The sequence below is a fragment of the Nerophis lumbriciformis genome, linkage group LG37, assembly GCF_033978685.3.
Source record: "Nerophis lumbriciformis linkage group LG37, RoL_Nlum_v2.1, whole genome shotgun sequence".
NCBI classification, from domain to species: Eukaryota; Metazoa; Chordata; class Actinopteri; order Syngnathiformes; family Syngnathidae; genus Nerophis; species Nerophis lumbriciformis.
Window position 1 is genome coordinate 14,706,107 of NC_084584.2, and position 20,685 is coordinate 14,726,791.

At 40.8% G+C, this 20,685-nt stretch overlaps 2 protein-coding genes across 6 annotated transcripts in view; both read left to right on the forward strand.

The window, feature by feature from the left end:
* The window catches only part of lypla2 (lysophospholipase 2), a 52,109-nt gene extending 43,612 nt beyond the window's left edge, over nt 1-8,497 (forward strand). For all 4 annotated transcript variants that reach the window (XM_061930873.1, XM_061930875.1, XM_072912522.1 and 1 more), the window contains exon 10: nt 7,406-8,497. In XM_061930873.1, coding sequence (XP_061786857.1) covers nt 7,406-7,456 — 51 coding nt within the window. In that variant the 3' untranslated portion in view covers nt 7,457-8,497. The remainder of the gene's footprint in view (nt 1-7,405) is intronic.
* Nucleotides 8,498-10,236: 1,739 nt separating this feature from the next.
* The window catches only part of LOC133577576 (uncharacterized), a 30,929-nt gene continuing 20,480 nt past the window's right edge, over nt 10,237-20,685 (forward strand). Inside the window, exons 1-9 of one of the 2 annotated variants that reach the window (XM_061931550.1) lie at nt 10,237-12,180; nt 12,746-12,934; nt 13,022-13,323; nt 13,402-13,497; nt 15,094-15,290; nt 15,394-15,478; nt 15,554-15,665; nt 15,737-15,785; nt 18,724-18,821. In XM_061931550.1, coding sequence (XP_061787534.1) covers nt 10,372-12,180; nt 12,746-12,934; nt 13,022-13,323; nt 13,402-13,497; nt 15,094-15,290; nt 15,394-15,478; nt 15,554-15,665; nt 15,737-15,785; nt 18,724-18,821 — 2,937 coding nt within the window. In that variant the 5' untranslated portion in view covers nt 10,237-10,371. The remainder of the gene's footprint in view (nt 12,181-12,745; nt 12,935-13,021; nt 13,324-13,401; nt 13,498-15,093; nt 15,291-15,393; nt 15,479-15,553; nt 15,666-15,736; nt 15,786-18,723; nt 18,822-20,685) is intronic. The other variant, XM_061931549.1, reaches the window with a different exon arrangement.

Here is a 20,685-nt window from a genome sequence, read left to right on the forward strand (position 1 = left end):
CTGGCCGCTCTGGAAACACTCTGTGGAAACGCTCCCCACCCACACTGCTTGGTGCCTCGTCTGAGCTGCTGTGACTTACATGACCATAGTAACTAATTAGATTACCATAGTAACTAAGTAGATTACCATAGTAACTAGTATATCATGCAAAAGCGCAGATTCCAACCATTGAAATACTTTGTATAATTCAAGACATACGGTAATTTGAAAACATCACTGCACATCATGATGGCAGCTACACTTTCCATCTTAAAGATCTAAAACAATTATTTGGGAATGTTCGGCGGGCCAGATTGAAACGCTTAACGGGCCGCATGTGGCCCCCGGCCCTTAATTTGCCCAGGTCTGGTCTGGATGCTCGCCACCCCGTGGTTGGGATGCCGTTGCGGTCACTGCAAATCCCGCTTAAGAAATGAAATTTCACGGCCCGTGGTATGGCAAATGTGGATATCGGTAGCCGCTATACTGAGTATGGAAAACGAGTGGCTGCTATAGACAGGGTATATAACTGTACTTTTTTCTGTGGCCGCTATAGGCAAGTGACCGCTAATACAGGTTTGACTGTATCTGTCATTCTTAGGGGTGTAAAAAAGATCGATTTTCAGATTACTCTCGATTCTTAATCGATTACAAAAAATCAAAAATCATTTTTTACAAGATTTATTTTATTTTTTCAATCTGTCCAGTTCAGCCACTCAGGCAAATCATATTGTTGATGTAGATCACGGGTGTTCATTACGTCGATCGCGAGCTACCGGTCGATCTCGGAGGGTGTGTCAGTCGATCACCAGCCAGGCATTAAAAAAATAGTCCTAAAAATTAGCGATCATAAATCTTCACTATGACGTCACTTTCGTCACTTGATTGACATTCACGGCACCCGAGGGTCTTCTGAGATGACGCTGGCTGCTGCCAGCTCATTAAAATTACCGACTGGAAGGCGAGAAACACTTTATTTCAACAGACTCTGGCGCCGTACTTGTCGTCAAAACTCCAAAGACCGACTGCACAGTTGCACAGTTGTGCTAACAAAATAAGAGTCTCAGAAAGCTGGCGTGCACAAGCTAGCAAGCTACGGAGTTTGCCGACAATGTATTTCTTGTAAAGTGTATACAAAGGAGTACGGAAGCTGGACAAATAAGATGCCAAAAACCAACCACTTTCATGTGGTATTGGACAGAAAGGAGGACTTTTTTTCTCCTCCATTCGAAAATGCGGACGTTATCAGCACCACTGTCTGATTCCAATCAATGCAAGTCATCAGAATCAGGTAATACACCAACTTATACTCTTGTCTTCATGAAAGAAAGGAATCTATATGTTAAACATGCTTGTATTATCTTTAAACACCTTTAACTTGTTAACAATATTAACTACCGTATATGTGTTAAACATGCTTGTATATTATCTTTAAACACCTTTAACTTATTAACAATATTAACTATATGTGTTAAACATGCTTGTATTATCTTTAAACACCTTTAACTTATTAACAATATTAACTATATGTGTTAAACATGCTTGTATTATCTTTAACCACCTTTAAGTTGTTAACAATATTAACTATATGTGTTAAACATGCTTGTATTATCTTTAAACACCTTTAACTTGTTAACAATATTAACTATATGTGTTAAACATGCTTGCATTATCTTTAAACACCTTTAACTTGTTAACAATATTAACTATATGTATTAAACATACTTGTATTATCTTTAAACACCTTTAACTTATTAACAATATTAACTATATGTGTTAAACATGCTTGTATTATCATTAAACACCTTTAACTTGTTAACAAAAACATATATTTCATAAATAAGTAAATATAAATTATATATATGAATGAGGTAGATCCCCACGACTTGATCAATTGAAAAGTAGCTCGCCTGCAGAAAAAGTGTGAGCACCCCTGATGTAGATGATCATATCTGCTGTACAGATTTACTTTAGAAAAGAGAAGTGTGTGATACCTCTCTTGTTGCCTTATTTGTATTGGACTTTATTAAATGTTCTGGTAGAATTATATTAAACGAAACCAGTTTTCTTTTAAGTAATATAGAAATTGATCTGAGCTTTGTATCTATTTGATGGAGGAATGTAGTTAATCATAGAACTGGCATCCAATGTTATTGAAAAAATATAGATTTTGAATCAAGAATTGTTTTGAATCGAGAATCGATTCTGAATCGAATCGTTACCTCCAAGAATGGAATGGAATCGTGTGGTGCCCAAAGATTCACAGCCCTGGTCATTACTCTTCATTAGTGTTGATTACATTTACATCATACAATTTACAATGTGGTTTAAGTTGTTTGTGAGGCATATTATTGGGCTTAGAGCAGGGATATTCAACTTAATTGTTTTGGAAAATTCTGAGGATCGGGTGGCCGGACTTCTCCCATCACTGTTAGTCTTATTTTCTATATTTCGGAGAACCAGTTTCCTCTTCAGTAGACATTTGAATTTGGTCTATTTATTTTGTCAGAGTTACAGGAGCGCTCCGCTGTTTTTAAGGAACTTTTGCAAAAAAGCTTGCTTAAGATCATCTCTGTAACAGCACTCTAGTGTTTTTAAGAATCTGCTGAAAAATGTGAGTCTCTCACAGTTTTTTTGGAACTGAACTAATGGACCATCAGTTGAATAGCCCAAGTGACGAAAAAGAGAGGACCTAAAATGAAACCTTGAAGAAAACCACACTACGAAAAATAACTGGCAAAAAGAAGAGGGCCTTGGGGAACACCTCAGTTAAGTTTGGAACCCAGTGTTAAAGTGGTTAAAGGTTAAAATGTCAATGCAAGGATCTGCCAATGTGTTTATAGTGCTCCAAGCTCCTCGATACAACATGAGCACACTAGTGTTTTTAGGAATTTGCTGCAAAAATGTTTGTCTCCCAAGGTTTTAACTGAACTTGGGGCCTCTAATGACGTAAATCCCTGGATTTGGTCCCCGAACCCCCGGTTGAATAGCCCTGGCTTGAATATCGGAAGATTTTACACTATTAGTGTTTCTCCATGAGTCCCTTGGGGTCTTGGAACACCACCCACAGATAGCACGGATCTACAGTACAGCGGTAATAGGCATGGGTACCAAATTCGGTACTTTTATTGCTTTTATTCTGACATTTGACTTCTTTACCGGAAGTGGAAAAAAAGCAGTTGTCAACCAAGCCAAGATGGCTGTTGTGCAGCAAGCAGTGTGCAAACTATATGAGTAGGCAAGGGGCCTAGATCTTCCTGCAAAAAGCAGATACGAGCAAAAGATCTAACTATTCAATGGAATAGCACCCTATACTTTATCGAAAAAAGATTTGTCGAGTGATATCAAGGGTTATCTGTCCGTGGAGTTCCCAGACATGTCGAACTATCTTGTGCTCCGACGTCATTCTACACAACAAAACAGATGAAAAGCATGGAGGTCTATAACTTCTTTATGTGTGGCTGGGTCAAGGAAATTAGCATCAAGACTCTCCCAGAAAAATATGCATCTTTTCTGCCCGGGCGAGGTTGCATTTCATGATTTTTTTTGCCTCTCGCGTACATGTAAACAAACTAACACCCGACAGCTCGAAACCCGTGACTGCATTTCTATTTAACAAGCTAACAATTACTGAATCATCACCATATTTGATTTTTGTCTTGTTGTCATATTTACTCTGACACATTTGTGTACAAAATAAACAAGAGTGGAGACATAGAAGTACTTTTCCTGACAAAGCATCATTGTAACAATATCAAGATAATAATTCAGTGGGATATACTAAATGAGTAAAGTGTATTAAAAGTATATCAAACAAACCTTTAAAAAACTTGTGCGTTTTTCGACTTTGCTCCTTTGGACTGAAGTGTGTGCCACTTTGGTCGTCTTCTTTCGTAAAATCCTCAAGTCTTCCGCCCTTCCTGATTACCTCTCGAGGAACTCTGAAGAAACACTTATCCTTTTTTGCGATTTGACAATTTGTACAGCCAAAAACAACGCGAGCATAGTGGCATTTTTCTTCGAGAAAGGCTAAATGGCGCATATTCACCCATTGAGAACAGACGCTGCTTGACCACCACGCATAGGCAATGACGTCCTCAAAATCCAAGCAATAGGTACCGATCGAGTTCCGTCTGTACCCCGCACCAACTCACGTAAAACTACCATATTTTGATACCTTTTGTTGTTGCATGTGATGTCACGTCTGGTTGCGGACTCGGCACCCAATGTTATTTAAAAAAAAGGATTGATTTTGAATCGAGAAACCATTCTGAATCAAATCGTTATCCCCAAGAATCCAATCAAATTGTGTGGTGCCCAAAGATTCACAGCCCTACTGATTGGTATTAGCATTTTTACATGGCAATTTCATCACCTCGAAATTTGGTAAGACAACTACAACTAAGATGCAGGTTAAAATCAAACAGCTGGTGTGTTTTAAGTACACTTTAGGGTTGTACGGCATACCGGTACTGGTATAGTATCGCGGTACTAATGAATCAAAAACGGTACTATACTGTGTTTTAGAAGTACCGGTTCCCAGGCATGACGGCGCATCGTCACGTCATGGTTTTATGAGCATGTTCAGAAGAGCAAAATCAAGTAGTACTTACAAGCAGACAGTGTATAGACAGAAAAGGGAGAATGGACGCATTTTGGCTTAAAAACTGAAACACCCTCAGGAAGAGGTGCTTTAAGACAGGCTAGCAGCGAACATCCATCTGCAGTCGGCAGTGTTTTAGCTACTTCTAAATCACTAACCCTCACCTCCATGGCGATGAATAAAGTGGGTTTCTTACAAGTATCATCCCTGCAGGAAGAGGAATAGCTATAAACATGCTTCACTACACACCGTAGGAGGATACAATAGCTCACCGGCCTCGCCGCTATCAAAAGGTAGTGCGCCTGAATGTAAACAAATGCCATGGGTGGATCTACACCTGACATCCACTGTAATGATACCAAGTACAAAAATCTTTTTTCCTTTTTAAAAAATTCATATTATGTTTATAAACTCAAGAAATCACCAAACAACAGAAGAATAAGGGATTATTACATTTGAACAGAAGTGTACACTGCAAAAAGTCGGTGTTCAAAAACAAGAAGAAAAAAAAACCAAAATTATGGGTATGTTATTTGAACTAAGCAAAATTATCTGCCAATAGAACAAGAAAATTCGGCTTGTCAAGACTTTCCAAAACAAGTAAAATCAGCTAACCTCAATGAACCCACAAATACCTTAAAATAAGTACCGTATTTTTCGGACTATAAGTCGCAGTTTTTTTCATAGTTTATGAAAGTTGCCTAATGTTTTTTTCTTTCTTTATTATGCATTTTCGGCAGGTGCGACTTATACTCCGGTGCGACTTATACTCCGAAAAATACGGTATATTCTCACTAATAACAAGTGCACTTTTCTTGGTAGAAAAATAATAAGACCTTTTTGCTCAATATGTTGAAAAATATTCTTAAATTAGGTAAATGCTAGTGCCATTATCTTGACATAATGATATGTGCTCGGCATCATGATTATTTTTTTCATGCTTGAAGTAAGAAATCATTACTTTAAAAAAGTAGTTTTATACTTGTGAATGTTGATGACACAGCTTTGCATACTCAATATAGGTCATCAAATCTCAGCAACAAGTTGTAATATCTTACTGAGATCATTTAGGACCAAAACCCTTAAAACAAGTAAAACACTAACATAAAATCTGCTAAGTGAGAAGAATTATCTTATCAGACAGAAAATAAGCAAATGTCACCCTTATTTGAGATATTTAATCTTACTTAGATTTCAGTTTTTGCAGTGTAGATAGAACATGTTGAAACGGAAAATAAGCAGATCTTATAGTAAATGAACAAGTAGATTAATAATCCATTTTTACAGCTTGTCCTTTATAATTTTGACAAAATAATAGAATGATAAATTACACAATATGTTACTGCATACATCAGCAGACAAATTAGGAGACTTTGTTTGCTTACTTACTACTAAAATACAAGTTGTCTAGTATGTTCACTATTTTATTTAAGGACAAAATTGTTCTTCTATTGCAATAAGAAACATATGTTTAATGTACCGTAAGATGTTTAGTTAAAATAAAGCCAATAATGCCATTTTTTGTGGTCACCTTTATTCATACTTGCCAACCTTGAGACCTCCGAATTCGAGAGATGAGGGGGCGGGGTTTGGTGGTAGCGGGGGTGTATATTGTAGCGTCCCGGAAGAGTTAGTGCTGCAAGGGGTTCTGGGTATTTGTTCTGTTGTGTTTATGTTGTGTTACGGTGCGGATGTTCTCCCGAAATGTGTTTGTCATTCTTGTTTGGTGTGGGTTCACAGTGTGGCGCATATTTGTAACAGTGTTAAAGTTGTTCATACGGCCACCCTCAGTGTGACCTGTATGGCTGTTGACCAAGTATGGATTGCATTCACTTGTGTGTGTGAAAAGCCGTAGAAATTATGTGATTGGGCCGGCACGCAAAGGCAGTGCCTTTAAGGCACGCCCCCAATATTGCACTGCAATTCGGGAGTCTCCCGGGAAAATCGGGAGGGCTGGCAAGTATGCCCTTATTTAGAAAAGTATCGAAATACATTTTGGTACCGGTACCAAAATATTGGTATCGGGACAACCCTAGTACACATGTAGGGTGCAACATAAGACAATACTTCCACACTCAAGCTAATGGCAAAGAGTCCTTCCTGACTGCATACTTGCAAATTTTAAGTGAAAGCGTAAGAAAACAAGACAGCGCAGTTATCGTTATCGTGTTAAAAGTGAAATTAGAGATAGATGTCCGATAAATGCTTTAAAATGTAATATCGGAAATTATCGGTATCGGTTTCAACCTCCCGATTTTCCCGGGAGACTCACGAATTTCAGTGCCCCTCCCGATAATCTCCCGGGGCAGCCATTCTCCCGAATTTCTCCCCATTTCCACCCGGACAACAGTATTGGGGGCGTGCCTTAAAGGCACTGCCTTTAACGTCCGCTTTTCCTCCATGCAAACAGCGTGCCGGCCCAGTCACATAATATATGCGGCTTTTACACACACACAAGTGAATGCAATGCATACTTGATCAACAGCCATACAGGTCACACTGAGGGTGGCCGTATAAACAACTTTAACACTGTTACAAATGTGCGCCACACTGTGAAACCACGCCAAACAAGAATGACAAACACATTTCGGGAGAACATCCGCACCGTAACACAACATAAACACAACAGAACAAATACCCAGAACCCCTTGCAGCACTAACTCTTCCGGGACGCTACAATATACACCCCTTACTTTCAATTGTGAAAGGAGCCCATCCCCACGTGACAATAAGTGTTTCGTGAGATGATTACCTTATTGCCAGTGTGTTGGATGCATCTCATTGGAACGTGCAGTTGAGTGTGTGCTCTTGTCTCGCTTGCAGGAGATGCTGGCAGTAAAAGAATTCATCGAGAAGTACTTGCCTCGGATCTGACCTCGCCGCCTCGATCCGACTGTGACGCCCCCTCCTCCCCTCGTGACACTGACCTCTCTCACCCTTGTTCTGTCGTTCCCCCAACAGGAAACAGCCATGAGCACCCTTTCTTCCTTCCACACACTTTTGAGACGCATTAATAAATGGACATTTGTCACAAACTAATTGGATGTAACTAAAGTGATCTCACTCATAATGGGTAGCCTCTGGAGGGAGAAACACCACCTCACACGGAACATTCCTGGTGATTTGTCCTTGTTTTCATCCACTGTCACCTTATTTTGATCTAGCTGTCTTCCTTTCCCTCCCCTTGTGATGTTTTCTTAATGCCCACTCGCCACCCTGCCACCCACCCCCGTTGCATTGTTTGCGTCATTGTCCGACAAGTTTGAAGCTGCGTATTCCCGCTGGTTAAGCCCATCTCCCTCCTTTGGCCACTTGGTGTCTAACCCACTGATCAAGTTCAAAGCTTCCCAACATGGCAACAGACGGAGAGAAACGTAACCGGTGGGCGGTTCAACAAAGTGAAGAAAGTTAACCCTGAGCAGTTCGATCTGTGAGGAGTCGTGTCAGTAAACAAAACTTTTCCCCAAGTGTTTTTTTTTTGCATTTTCCTTTTCAGATGTTGCTTTCAATTCCCTCATGTTCTTTAGTTTGCAAACTCGATTTGAAAAAGACGGTTGGACAGACATCCGCGTTGATTGTTGTTGACAAATCAATGAATGTCTCTGTCGCGTCACACATGAAATCATGCAACCTGTGTTTGCTTTGTGTCCTCGTCAACTGCTGCCTCACTTCTTTTTTCATTTATTTTTTCAGTGTGTGTGTGTGTGACACACATTCTCATTTTCCTCAGTTGTATGTTGTGATTGGTTTGAATTTTTACGTATGTTTTTGTGTAACGGAACATATTTTTTGTGTTTATTTTGCCACTGTTGTCATCTCATCCTTTGTTGTTGCGTGTTTGTATTGATTATTCAGTAAAGTTATGTTATTTCCAAGCACCTGTAATGCAGAATAAATGACAAGAAAAATGGTAAATGTTGAGTGAAATGTTTTTAGGTGATGAACTGAAGCGCACACACAAGACTTTTCGAACCGCATACGTGTCAGTCGGTCATGTAATGACCAATAATACCACTTTTTCATTGCGTCGTCATGTTATTTCTCATATTTCTGCGCTTTTGCTGCAGGGTGTTAGGAAAGTTGCGAGTTTGAGGCCGTTGCAGAGGAGGAGAGGAAATGGGGAAAAGCAATACTGCAGTCAGCAGAATTGATTGATTGAAACTTTTATTAGTAGATTGCACAGTACAGTACATATTCCGTACAATTGACCACTCAGAAGCCTAGTGGTTAGAGTGTCCGCCCTGAGATCGGTAGGTTGTGAGTTCAAACCCCGGCCGAGTCATACCAAAGACTATAAAAATGGAACCCATTACCTCCCTGCTTGGCACTCAGCATCAAGGGTTGGAATTGGGGGTTAAATCACCAAAAATGATTACTGGGCGCGGAACCGCTGCTGCCCACGGCTCCCCTCACCTCCCAGGGGGTGATCAAGGGTGATGGGTCAAATGCAGAGAATAATTTCGCCACACCTCTTGTGTGTGTGACAATCATTGGCACTTTAACTTTTAAATGGTAACACTCGAATAAGTTTTTCAACTTGTTTAAGTCGGAGTCCACGTAAATCAATTCATGGTAAAACGCATCATGGCTTTGAAATTCCGACACAGGCATGACACTACAATGTAATATTCAGCTTTTTTTAAATTAATTTGATTTTAAAGCAGTTAGACATACTGAATATGTTAGCGTACACTTATTAAATTGTAACTACCTTTGCCCTGCCTGGCTATGAAAGTAAATAAGTATAAATGTGAAGGTATTTCACTACATCTAACTTTATTTTCCAACTTTGAACAGTGTATGTTTTGGTTGTTGCATTTTCATTTTAATGAATGGGAATATGAAAATCCGATTGGTTTATTTGAATTTTATTTTATTTTAATTTTAAAAACACCCTTTTCAGCGTTGAAGAGAAATAACTACATCTAAAACCTGTTTTTTTTTTCGTTTTATATATCACAACCAAAATGAAAATAGTTAATCAGCTGAAATCCATCAAGTGGTCTTTGTGATGTCGGCTATAAAAACATAGCGAATTCCGGTTCCGGTGTTGAATATTAAATAATCATTTGTTTTTGCTACAGTTTTACGTTTCTTCTGACTGGCATTTTTTTTAATGTGAAATATAAAATAAAAATAAATATGTGGGATGTAGTCGTTGCCTTTCAACACGGAAAAACGTTGGGTGTTTTCCATTTTTATTTTCAAAATAAAATTCCAATAAACCAGTCGTTTCCTGTTTTTCCAATTCGACTTCACGACACGAACATATCAACGATCTGCCCATTATATATACATATATATATATATATACGTTTTTAAATCATACGTTGAATATTTGCACTGTAACTATAAGGGTTCATTAAACATATTAAACATTTAAAATATAAAATGATAAATTTCCCGCATCGGCGTGGCTTTAGGCCTAATCTGTTCACACTACGTCAAAATAAAACAGCCGAAGGAAACCAACCGATGCAAGATAAAACAGTTTTAGGGTGAAATATAAAAGGTAGATACAAAAATGACATAAAGCCTTTGTGACCAAACTAATAGTCATTGGTTACTAGTGCTATAAACAGGGGCTATTGGCTCCGCCTTCTTTTAAAAATGAACCAATGAGAGTATTAGGGCGGTGCCTTGGTAGTAGAAGACGAAGAAGAAAGAAGTCTTTGTAGCGCAACCGTCGGCAGCCATCTTTGACACGTTCTAACCCAGAGCGAGCGTCGTGTTTGTGAGCTTTACAGCGTTTAGTGCTACTTTACATACGTAGTCGGTAGTAAGGATCGATGTCTCGCTTTCATAATAACCGCGGCGGCATGGGAATGAATCAATTCCAGCCTCGCAGAGGTGGTGGAATCGGTGGTCCGATGCGCGGTGGTTTTATCCCCCAAATGAGGAACCACCCTTTCCAAAACCACCACCAAAGAGGACAGAACAACAACTTCAATAGGTCGTCCAACCATGGACAGCAGGCGACTCATCAGAAGCCATCGATAATCCCACCGCCGAGCCCCGGGCCTGCTCTCACCATGCAAGGACCGATGGAGAAGCAGCAGACACCCAACAAGCAGGAGCCGACGAAGCCGGCAACCCCTGCGACCGAGCCCAACAATCAGCGCAAGGACGTAGCATCGCCCCAGCTGAACCAGGCCAACAACAACCAGCAGCTTAAGTCACCTAATGCAAATGCTAACAGGCAGCAGCAAAATCAATTTGCGCTGACTAGTCCCAAGTCGGGGCCGCAGCAGGACCAGAAGGGAGCCCCGCAACAAAACCAGCAGGCCCAGAGGACAGGCCAACAACAAAATCAACAGGCCCAGAGGACAGGCCAACAACAAAATCAGCAGCAACAGAAGCAGACCCCAGGCCAGCAACAAATTCAACAGAAGCAGACCCCAAGCCTACAACAAACTCCACCGAAGCAGACCCCAGGCCAGCAACAAATTCAACCGAAGCAGACCCCAGGCCAGCAACAAATTCCACCCAAGCAGACCCCAACTCAGCAACAAATTCCACCCAAGCAGACCCCAACTCAGCAACAAATTCCACCCAAGCAGACCCCAACTCAGCAACAAACTCAACCGAAGCAGACCCCAGGCCATCAACAAACTCAACCAAAGCAGACCCCAGGCCAGCAACAAACTCAACCGAAGCAGAGCCCAAGTCAGCAACAAATTCAACCGAAGCAGAGCCCAAGTCAGCAACAAATTCAACCGAAGCAGAGCCCAAGTCAGCAACAAATCCCGCCGAAGCAGAGCCCAAGTCAGCAACAAATTCAACCCAAGCAGACCCCAAGTCAGCAACTATTTCAACCGAACCAGACCCCAGGCCAGCAACAAATTCAACAGAACCAGACCCCAGGCCAGCAACAAATTCAACAGAACCAGACCCCAGGCCAGCAACAAATTCAACAGAACCAGACCCCGGGCCAGCAACAAATTCAACAGAACCAGACCCCGGGCCAGCAACAGAACCAGAGAATGGATCAACAGCAAATCCAGAGGGGAGGCCCACAACATGACCAGAGAATGGATCAACAGCAAAACCTGAGGGGAGGCCCACAACAGGACCAGAGGATGGGTCAGCAGCAAAACCAACAGGACCAGAGAATGGGTCAGCAGCAAAACCAACAGGACCAGAGAATGGGTCAGCAACAAAACCAGAGGGGAGGCCCACAACAGGACCAGAGAATGGGTCAGCAACAAAACCAGAGGGCCCCACACCAGGACCAGAGGATGGGTCAGCAACAAAACCAGAGGGGGAGCCCACAACAGGACCAAAGGATGGGTCAGCAACAAAACCAGAGGGGAGGCCTGCAACAGGACCAGAGGATGGGTCAGCATCAAAACCAGAGGGGAGGCCCGCAGCAGGACCAGAGGATGGGTCAGCATCATAACCAGAGGGGAGGCCCACAACAGGACCAGAGGATGGGTCAGCAACAAAACCAGAGGAGAGGCCCTCAACAGGACCAGAGGATGGGTCAGCAACAAACCCAGAGGGGAGGCCCGCAACAGGACCAGAGAACCGGGCCTAATCGCAGTCAAGACCAAGGAGAGGAGGCAGCGGGCAAAAGTTCGGATGAAAGTCAAGCAAAGGTTTGTTTTGATTTTAATATGCAGTATTATTTTAGTTTCCCTTTAGACCGCTAAAATGTCGACGATGGAGTCAGCTAAACGCATTTTTATCTTAGCTGCATGGGTGTTTAACTTGACTAACTAAGCAGCCCGCAGGGGCGGTGCGACAAAGCGTACGTTCAGCAAAAAGACGTTCCTCCCTTTTGTCTTTACAACAACGCGAGGTGGGGGATATATCGAACGCACCCAGTGTTGCGCTTTCATCCGTCCGCCATTTTGTCTAAAGGCCTTAGTAATAAACCTATGTGATTCCTTTGTGTTTTGAACGTTGTTGTTCATTTACTTTAACAAAATGTGTTGATTAGTTTAACTCCAGCCTCATTAATGTAGGAATAGAGACTGTTGTATGTTTATCTCCGTGGTCGCGCTGTATCGAATTTGACGACACGAGCGTGTGTCCTCGAGAAGTAAAGATGGCGACGGTGAAAATAAAACTGACCCCCCCACCCCCAGTTACGTCATGTTTTTTTGATTACTTCACCAACAATACATCGCTGGCGGTTAAAAGTATTTCGATATTTCACAGGATTTTAAGGCGCCATTGTCCATGTTGCTAAAGCCTGGCGAGAAAACATACACACAGCGATGCCGTCTGTTCGTCGGCAATCTTCCCAATGACATCACAGAGGAGCATTTCAGGAAGCTTTTCGCCAAGTATGGCGAGCCAAGTGAGGTCTTCATTAACAAAGCCAAAGGCTTTGCTTTCATTCGACTGGTAGGTTGAATTTTGAACGCAAACATCACCAACACAGGCTCATTTAGGTTGACCATTCCTCTCATTAAATGTGTTCCTCATTTGAAGGAGTCTCGTGCTTTGGCCGAGATAGCAAAAGTGGAGCTTGATGACACACCAATGAAAGGCAGAACCCTCCGTGTACGGTTTGCCACACACTCTGCGGCTCTTTCCATCAAGAACCTGTCACCCTATGTTTCCAACGAGCTCCTGGAGGAGGCCTTCTCACAGTTCGGGTTGGTGGAAAGGGCCATTGTCATTGTTGACGACCGCGGGCGCTCCACCGGCAAGGGCATTGTGGAGTTTGCTTCCAAGCCTGCGGCCAGGAAGGCCCTGGATCGATGCAACGAGGGCGTCTTTCTGCTCACCACGTAAGTTGACTCTTTGTGGATGCTTTGGTACTCGGGGGGACCTTGGAAGACTTAATGTTTTTGTTTCCATCTTTTCAGGTCACCGAGGCCCATAGTTGTGGAGCCCCTTGAGCAGTATGATGATGAAGATGGACTTCCTGAGAAATTGGCACAGAAGAACCTCAGATATCAAGCGTAAGCAGACCCCCCTGAAACCAACCTAAAATGTTTTGTCCGATTTACATTTGTTATTTCATAACTCAGGCTGTTAAATGATTAGAATATTTAATTGCGGTTAATTGCATTTTGTCCATAGTTAATTCACTTTGTTCAGAGCTAAGTCATAATAAATTGTGATTAATATACGAGTCACTTTGCTCAGAGTTAAGTAATAATAAATTGTGATTAATTTACGATTAGTCACTTTGCTCAGAGTTAAGTAACAATACATTATGATTAATCACTCAATACGTTTTTTCTTGTCTTTTTTAAAAATGTACAACCATGACTGGACAATTTGATTTATGTATATGTTTGTTAATTAAACATTATGCTTTTTTAAAAAAATAAAATGGACAAATGACAGACGCATGACATTTTCCACCAAACGTCTAATCCAGTCCATTACTGCTTTATCCATTTGTTTGTGTGTGCATGCGCGTATACCGTATTTTTCGGAGTATAAGTCGCACCGGAGTATAAGTCGCACCTGCCGAAAATGCATAATAAAGAAGGAAAAAAACATATGCAAGTCGCACTGGAGTACAAGTCGCATTTTGGGGGGAAATTTATTTGATAAAACCCAACACCAAGAATAGACATTTGAAAGGCAATTTAAAATAAAGAATAGTGAACAACAGGCTGAATAAGTGTACGTTTATACGAGGCATAAATAAGCAACTGAGAACGTGCCTGGTATGTTAACGTAACATATTATGGTAAGAGTCATTCAAATAACTATAACATATAGAACATGCTATACGTTTACCAAACAATCTGTCACTCCTAATCGCTAAATCCCATGAAATCTTATACGTCTAGTTTCTTACGTGAATGAGTGAAATAATGTTATTTGATATTTTACAGTAATGTGTTAATAATATCACACATAAGTTGCTCCTGAGTATAAGTCGCACCCCGGCTAAACTATGAAAAAAAACTGCGACTTATAGTCCAAAAAATAGTATGTATATTAGGACTCCTTGTGGTATCAAATCTCATGGTACGATACCAGGAATGTTGTCATTATTTATCTGCTTCATCTTGTTTACTTTTTAATTGTGAATCGCAACCACTAGAAAGACTTAAAAATGCCACAGTGTGTAAAATGAAGTGGCAGGAATGTTTAAGATGAACACACTTACTGTAATTGAACACAAACGTAATGCTAAACTATTCTAATCATATTTCTTACTACAAACATGAATTTTTAAGTATGAAGAATTGTGCAGGGACAGCCACTATTTATAGCAAATATAAAAATAAAACAAATAGATGTGTGTCTTTAAAGTGACAATATAAACATCCAGTGTAACAAGTGTAAAAGAATAATGTCACTTAGTGTCTTTCAACGTTTACTTTCTGAGAAGCAGTGTTCTCTACAGTGGACATGTTTAGCGGTCTGTTTGTGTATACATAACATACTACTACATACATCTCTATCTATTTATCTCTCAGACACCAATTTTACCTATATATGTTAAAACATTTTTTTTTCCCCAAAAATGGGTTAATTGGATTCAACAAAGTTATATTTGTGGTTTATTTTACATTTTTCTTCTATCGTAACAGAGAGCGCGAAGAACCTCCTCGCTTTGCCCGGCCAGGCACCTTTGAGTTCGAGTACTCTAAGCGTTGGAAGTCCCTTGACGAGATGGAGAAGCAACAGAGGCAGCAAGTGGAGAAAAACATGCGCGAGGCTCGTGAGAAGCTCGAGAGTGAGATGGAGGATGCCTACCATGAGCACCAGGCCAACATGATCCGCCAAGGTAGGAAAGACCGGTGATCCTGCCGTCACATCAGATCTTTGCAGTTGTCCTTGACCCAAGCAACCTTAGAGGACATGTATAAAATGTAATTGTTTTTTTGCAGATCTGCTCAGGCGACAGGAGGAGCTGCGGCGCATGGAAGAGATGCACAGTCAGGAGATGCAGAAGAGGAAGGAGATTCAGTTAAGGTATTGAAGTCCACTAGACTTTGGTGCGCCATGCCTTTTAGTTTGCTCGTTGTTAAAGATGTCTGTTGTGAGTAGACAAGAGGAAGAGCGTCGCAGGAGGGAGGAGGAGATGCTACGCAAGCGAGAGGTGGAAGAACAGTTGCGGCGTCAGCGTGAGGAGAACTATAGGATGAACAACTTCATGGACGTAAGTTTGACTTGTAAATAAATACTACGCTGATCAAGTTGTGACATACTTTTTAAATGTATTTTATTCAGAGGGAGAGAGAGATGAGAATGACTTCTTCTGGTGCACTGGGCATGGGAGGTAAGTTAATTTCTTTGGTTTGTTAATGTTCAACAGTGAATGAAACACTTGCTTAAAAAGACTACCGTATTTTTCGGACTATAAGTCGCTCCGGAGTATAAGTCGCACCGGCCGAAAAGGCATAACAAAGAAGGGAAAAACATATATATGTCGCACTGGAGTATAAGTCACATTTTTTAGGGAAATTTATTTGATAAAACCCAACACCAAGAATAGACATTTGAAAGGCAATTTAAAATAAATAAAGAATAGTGAACAGGCTGAATAAGTGTACGTTATATGAGGCATAAATAACCAACTGAGAAGGTGCCTGGTATGTTAACGTAACATATTATGGTAAGAGTCATTCAAATAACTATAACATATAGAACATGCTATACGTTTACCAAACAATCTGTCACTCCTAATCGCTAAATCCCATGAAATCTTATACGTCTACTCTCTTACGTGAATGAGCTGAATAATATTATTTGATATTTTACGCTAATGTGTTAATAATTTTACACATAAGTCGCTCCTGCGTATAAGTCGCACTAAGAAAAAAACTGCGACTTATAGTCCAAAAAATACGGTATTCCTAACTAACCCTTCTATTTTTTTAAATTACCCTCTAATTTCAAACTTCCCATTTTAGAGAAGTGTGTATTTGCACACATACTGCCTTTTTTTCTCGATACCAGTGGTATTTTTGGTTCTTTCCAGTAAGGCTACAAAGCCTTCTTTAGAACATAGTCTACACTTTCAAATGTTCTAATGACTGGCTTCTAATAACTGATTCTGTTGGTTAAGCCATTTAACATCTTTTAAACCGAACTGCTGCTTTTGACACAGTTGACCGCATAATTATTTTGATTGTGTGGATGTCAGGGGGACTTCCCTGTGGTTCAGCTCATACCTGTCAGGGAGATGCCTCTGTAAGACTGGGAGACTTCACGTCGTCCACTGTCCCCTTTGACTGTGTAGACCGTCAGCGATCAATTCTTGGGCCCATCCTGTTTGCCCATAATATTATCCCACTCGGTGCAATATTTTAAAAGCATGGCATCGCGTATCAATTTTATGCAGATATTTGTCAAATATACCTGCCACGAGCCAAAAAATGAAAATATGTCCAGGCCTGGTTGGCTCAGAATTTTTTAAAGCTTAATGGGAAGGAAACTAATGTTGCTGGATTGATCCTTTACTAGACTTGACCCTTTTCAAGAACTCTTTCATCTCACAGCCTCCACCCTTGGCGTCATTTTCGACAATGGTCTTAAAGTATCAGTAGAGTTGAAAAACAGGTTGACTTTAAATATGCTGAATTGTGTTCCATTGTATCCGTTAAACCAGTGATTCCCAACCTTTTTGTAACTGCGGACCGGTCAACGCTTGAAAATTTGTCCCACGGACGGACGGGGTCATGTTTTTTTTTGGGTTTTTTGGGGGGTTTTTTGCGTGCTTACGGACTGTATCCCTGCATACTGTATTGATCTATATTGATATATAATGTAGGAACCAGAAATATTAACAACAGAAAGAAACAACCCTTTTGTGCGAATGAGTGTGAATGAGTTTTTTTGGGTTGGTGCACTAATTGTAAGTGTATCTTGTGTTTTTTATGTTGATTTAAAATTATTTATTTTTATTTTTTACATTTCTTGTGCGGCCCGGTACCAATCGATCCACGGTTGGGGACCACTGCATTAAACCATATCCAATTGTATTTCCAATCCGCAAAGTTTGTGAAAATACCGTCTTAACATCCACAAAATGATACAATTTCAGACGACCAATTTGAATATTTCGCTCCCGATCGTCTTTGGCAATTTCTGTAGATTTGGGATCAGATGGTGTCACAAATGGAGCGCCTCTGCTTTTTAACTATATCATCAGCTGGTGAAAGTTATTCTAGATTATAAATCAGAAGCCTAAGCAGGGAAGCCCAGACTTCCCTCTCACCAGCCACTTCGTCCAGCTCTTCCCGGGGGATTCCAAGGCGTTCCCAGGCCAGCCGGGAGACATAGTCTTCCCAACGTGTGCTGGGTCTTCCCCGTGGCCTCCTACCGGTCGGACGTGCCCTAAACACCTCCCTAGGGAGGTGTTCGGGTGGCATCCTGACAAGATGCCCGAACCACCTCATCTGGCTCCTTTCGATGTGGAGGAGCAGCGGCTTTACTTTGAGCTCCTCCCGGATGGCAGGGCTTCTCACCCTATCTCTAAGGGAGAGCCCCGCCACCCGGCGGAGGAAACTCATTTTGGCCGCCTGTACCCGTGATCTTGTCCTTTCGGTCATAAGCCATAGCTCATGACCATAGGTGAGTATGGGAATGTAGATCGACCGGTAAATTGAGAGCTTTGCCCGCTGGCTCAGCTCCTTCTTCACCACAACGGGTCGATACAGCGTCCGCATTACTGACGACGCCGCCTGTCGATCTCACGATCCACTCTTCCCTCACTTGTGAACAAGACTCTGAGGTACTTGAACTCCACTTGGCTGGCCTCCACAACCCAAAAATCGATTATTATTGCATCTTTAATTCATGTACTGGTATATTGATGCAGTTTTACATTTATTTTTGTTTCACTAAATAAGCGTTTATCACTTGCAACTTAAAAAAAAAACAATTCAATAGAAATTAGAAACTGTTAAATTAATTCCCACATGTAATGATGAAAATTTGTTGCAAACTGGACCATAAGTCCCCGATAGTAAAGGAGCTAGTCGGATCTCTCGTTGAGGTGTCTCGCTGCAGTCAGCCAAATTTTAGAACTGTCTGCATTACTCTATTTACAATAAATAAATCGATTATTGACGTTCACTAATCGATTTTATAATCTGCCATGTCCGAAATGCGATGCATCTAAAAATTGATTATTTCCCCCACCTCCTAAGAGAGGATCTGTTTCTGTTATTTTCCTGCACTTTTGTTTTTGACTTGTTTGCTTTCCTGTTCAGATATGTCCTTTACCACCGTCACCCAGAACTTCTCATTGAGTGGAATGGGATTTGAGGGGCAGCAGTCATCTCCAGGATCCATGATGACCAACGAAATGGTAATGTATCCCGTTTCCAGGAAGCTCAGTAGTTGATGTAGTTAGTGTTTGGCCTTTCCCTTCAGTGGGAAAAGACTCTGAACTGATTAGTGTTCTTTAAACGTTGGCTTGGTTCCGATGGGAGGTTCCAGATTGTTACGTATGCTTTCTGCCTGTCGATACTTGCAGACACAAATGTTCTTTACTGGCAAGCCAGCCCCCCTCAGGTTTGTTTATGAGTGGATAAACTTAAGTTAGTCACCAGCCTGTACTAAATTCTAATACTTCTCACATATCACACTTTTGCAAGCCCTGTCTCTTGTGAGCTGGACAGGCACTTTTTCTTGGTAGTAGGCAGAACGGTGTGCATGTTTTAATGTAAAGCCCTTTTATATTGTTGACAGCGTGCCCTTGTATTTTCAAGTAAGTCTTCCATGCTGTGCTAGCACTTAGAAGCAAAATCAGCCATGAGAAGAAATGTTCTTGTGCTCCTTTTTGTACAACTTAGTGACACATATTTGCATTTATCTTGGATAACATTTGGCTCACTACCTTTTTTTTCCTCTACAGAAGTGTGTTTAGTGCAGGCTGGCGGTCTAGCAAATAAACAAGAAAGAGAAGTCACTTTTTTAAGACTCAATTTCTAACTCCTGGGGAGGGACACGGCCTTGTGAAATAGTGCTACCTGTTTTTTGCTCAGGTGGATTTGAGTTGAAGTAGAAGTTGGTCATACTCTTGTTTGCACCTATAATAGGGCTGGGCGATATGGCTGAAAATTGTATCACAATATGTGTTTTATTGCAGTCGGTATCGATAATCATTTATATTTTTTTATGACTTATTGAAAATAAGAACCAGGGGAAAAATATCTTAAATATAAAAATGTTTAATACAAATGTAACTTTCCTCTGATTATAATCCCCTCATCTATCAAGACCGAAAGGAAAGTGTCAACACAACCATGGAAAATACTCTAGAATCACATTAAACATTTAACAATAACCTCTTAAGCTAAGGTGGTGTGGTACTATCGGTCTTGGTGGGGATGAGCGGCTCACATAATTTACAGACCAAATTAGTCTGAATGTGGTCCCTTTTTATTTGATTTGATTTTTTTAATCTAAAAACAATAAAAACCTAAGTTAACAATTTCTACGCTCTCCGCAGCACTAATTTTTAGTTTCTCTTTTCCTTTTAAAGAATCAACTGCGAGACAACAAGGCACAACCAAACTTGATAGTTGATACTATTACCGTACCTGATTGGCTGATCAGTGATCTCTTTGTGTTGCTCGGTTACCATAGAGCGAATGCCTTTGTTCATGCAAGCAACCTTGCTTTGCAACTTCCCATTTTTTCCCGACGAAGAAAATGTAACACATTTTTTAAAGATTACGTGTATCGCAATATATATATTGATAATGATATAATTTTACCGCCCAGCCCTAACCTATAACGACATTTACATACTTTCCTACCTAAAAATGAAAGTTTGTATAATTAGTTGACAGTTCGAAGTCATCTTGTCAATAGCAAGCTGCACCCTCCTTCACATAGATTTGTGTAGTTGTCTTTTGAGACATGCTACCTTGAATATATTCACTTCATGTGCAGTACATACCTTCTTTTAGCCAGAAACCACTCTCAAGGTACCCTAGACATACATTTTTTGTGTTAACCCCTATGTAAAAAAAAAAATGTTTATGTTCAGTCCAGTGCTGACCTTTCAGCCGTTGGAGACAACAAGACTTGCATTTTATCCATGCAGTACATCATGTTTTAACGTGTACCGCAAATGAATACCACCAGCCGGTTCAAGGAACCTCCAAAATTTACTTGTAGTTTATTCACTACATATTTAAATAAAACCTGTGTTGTCCATCATC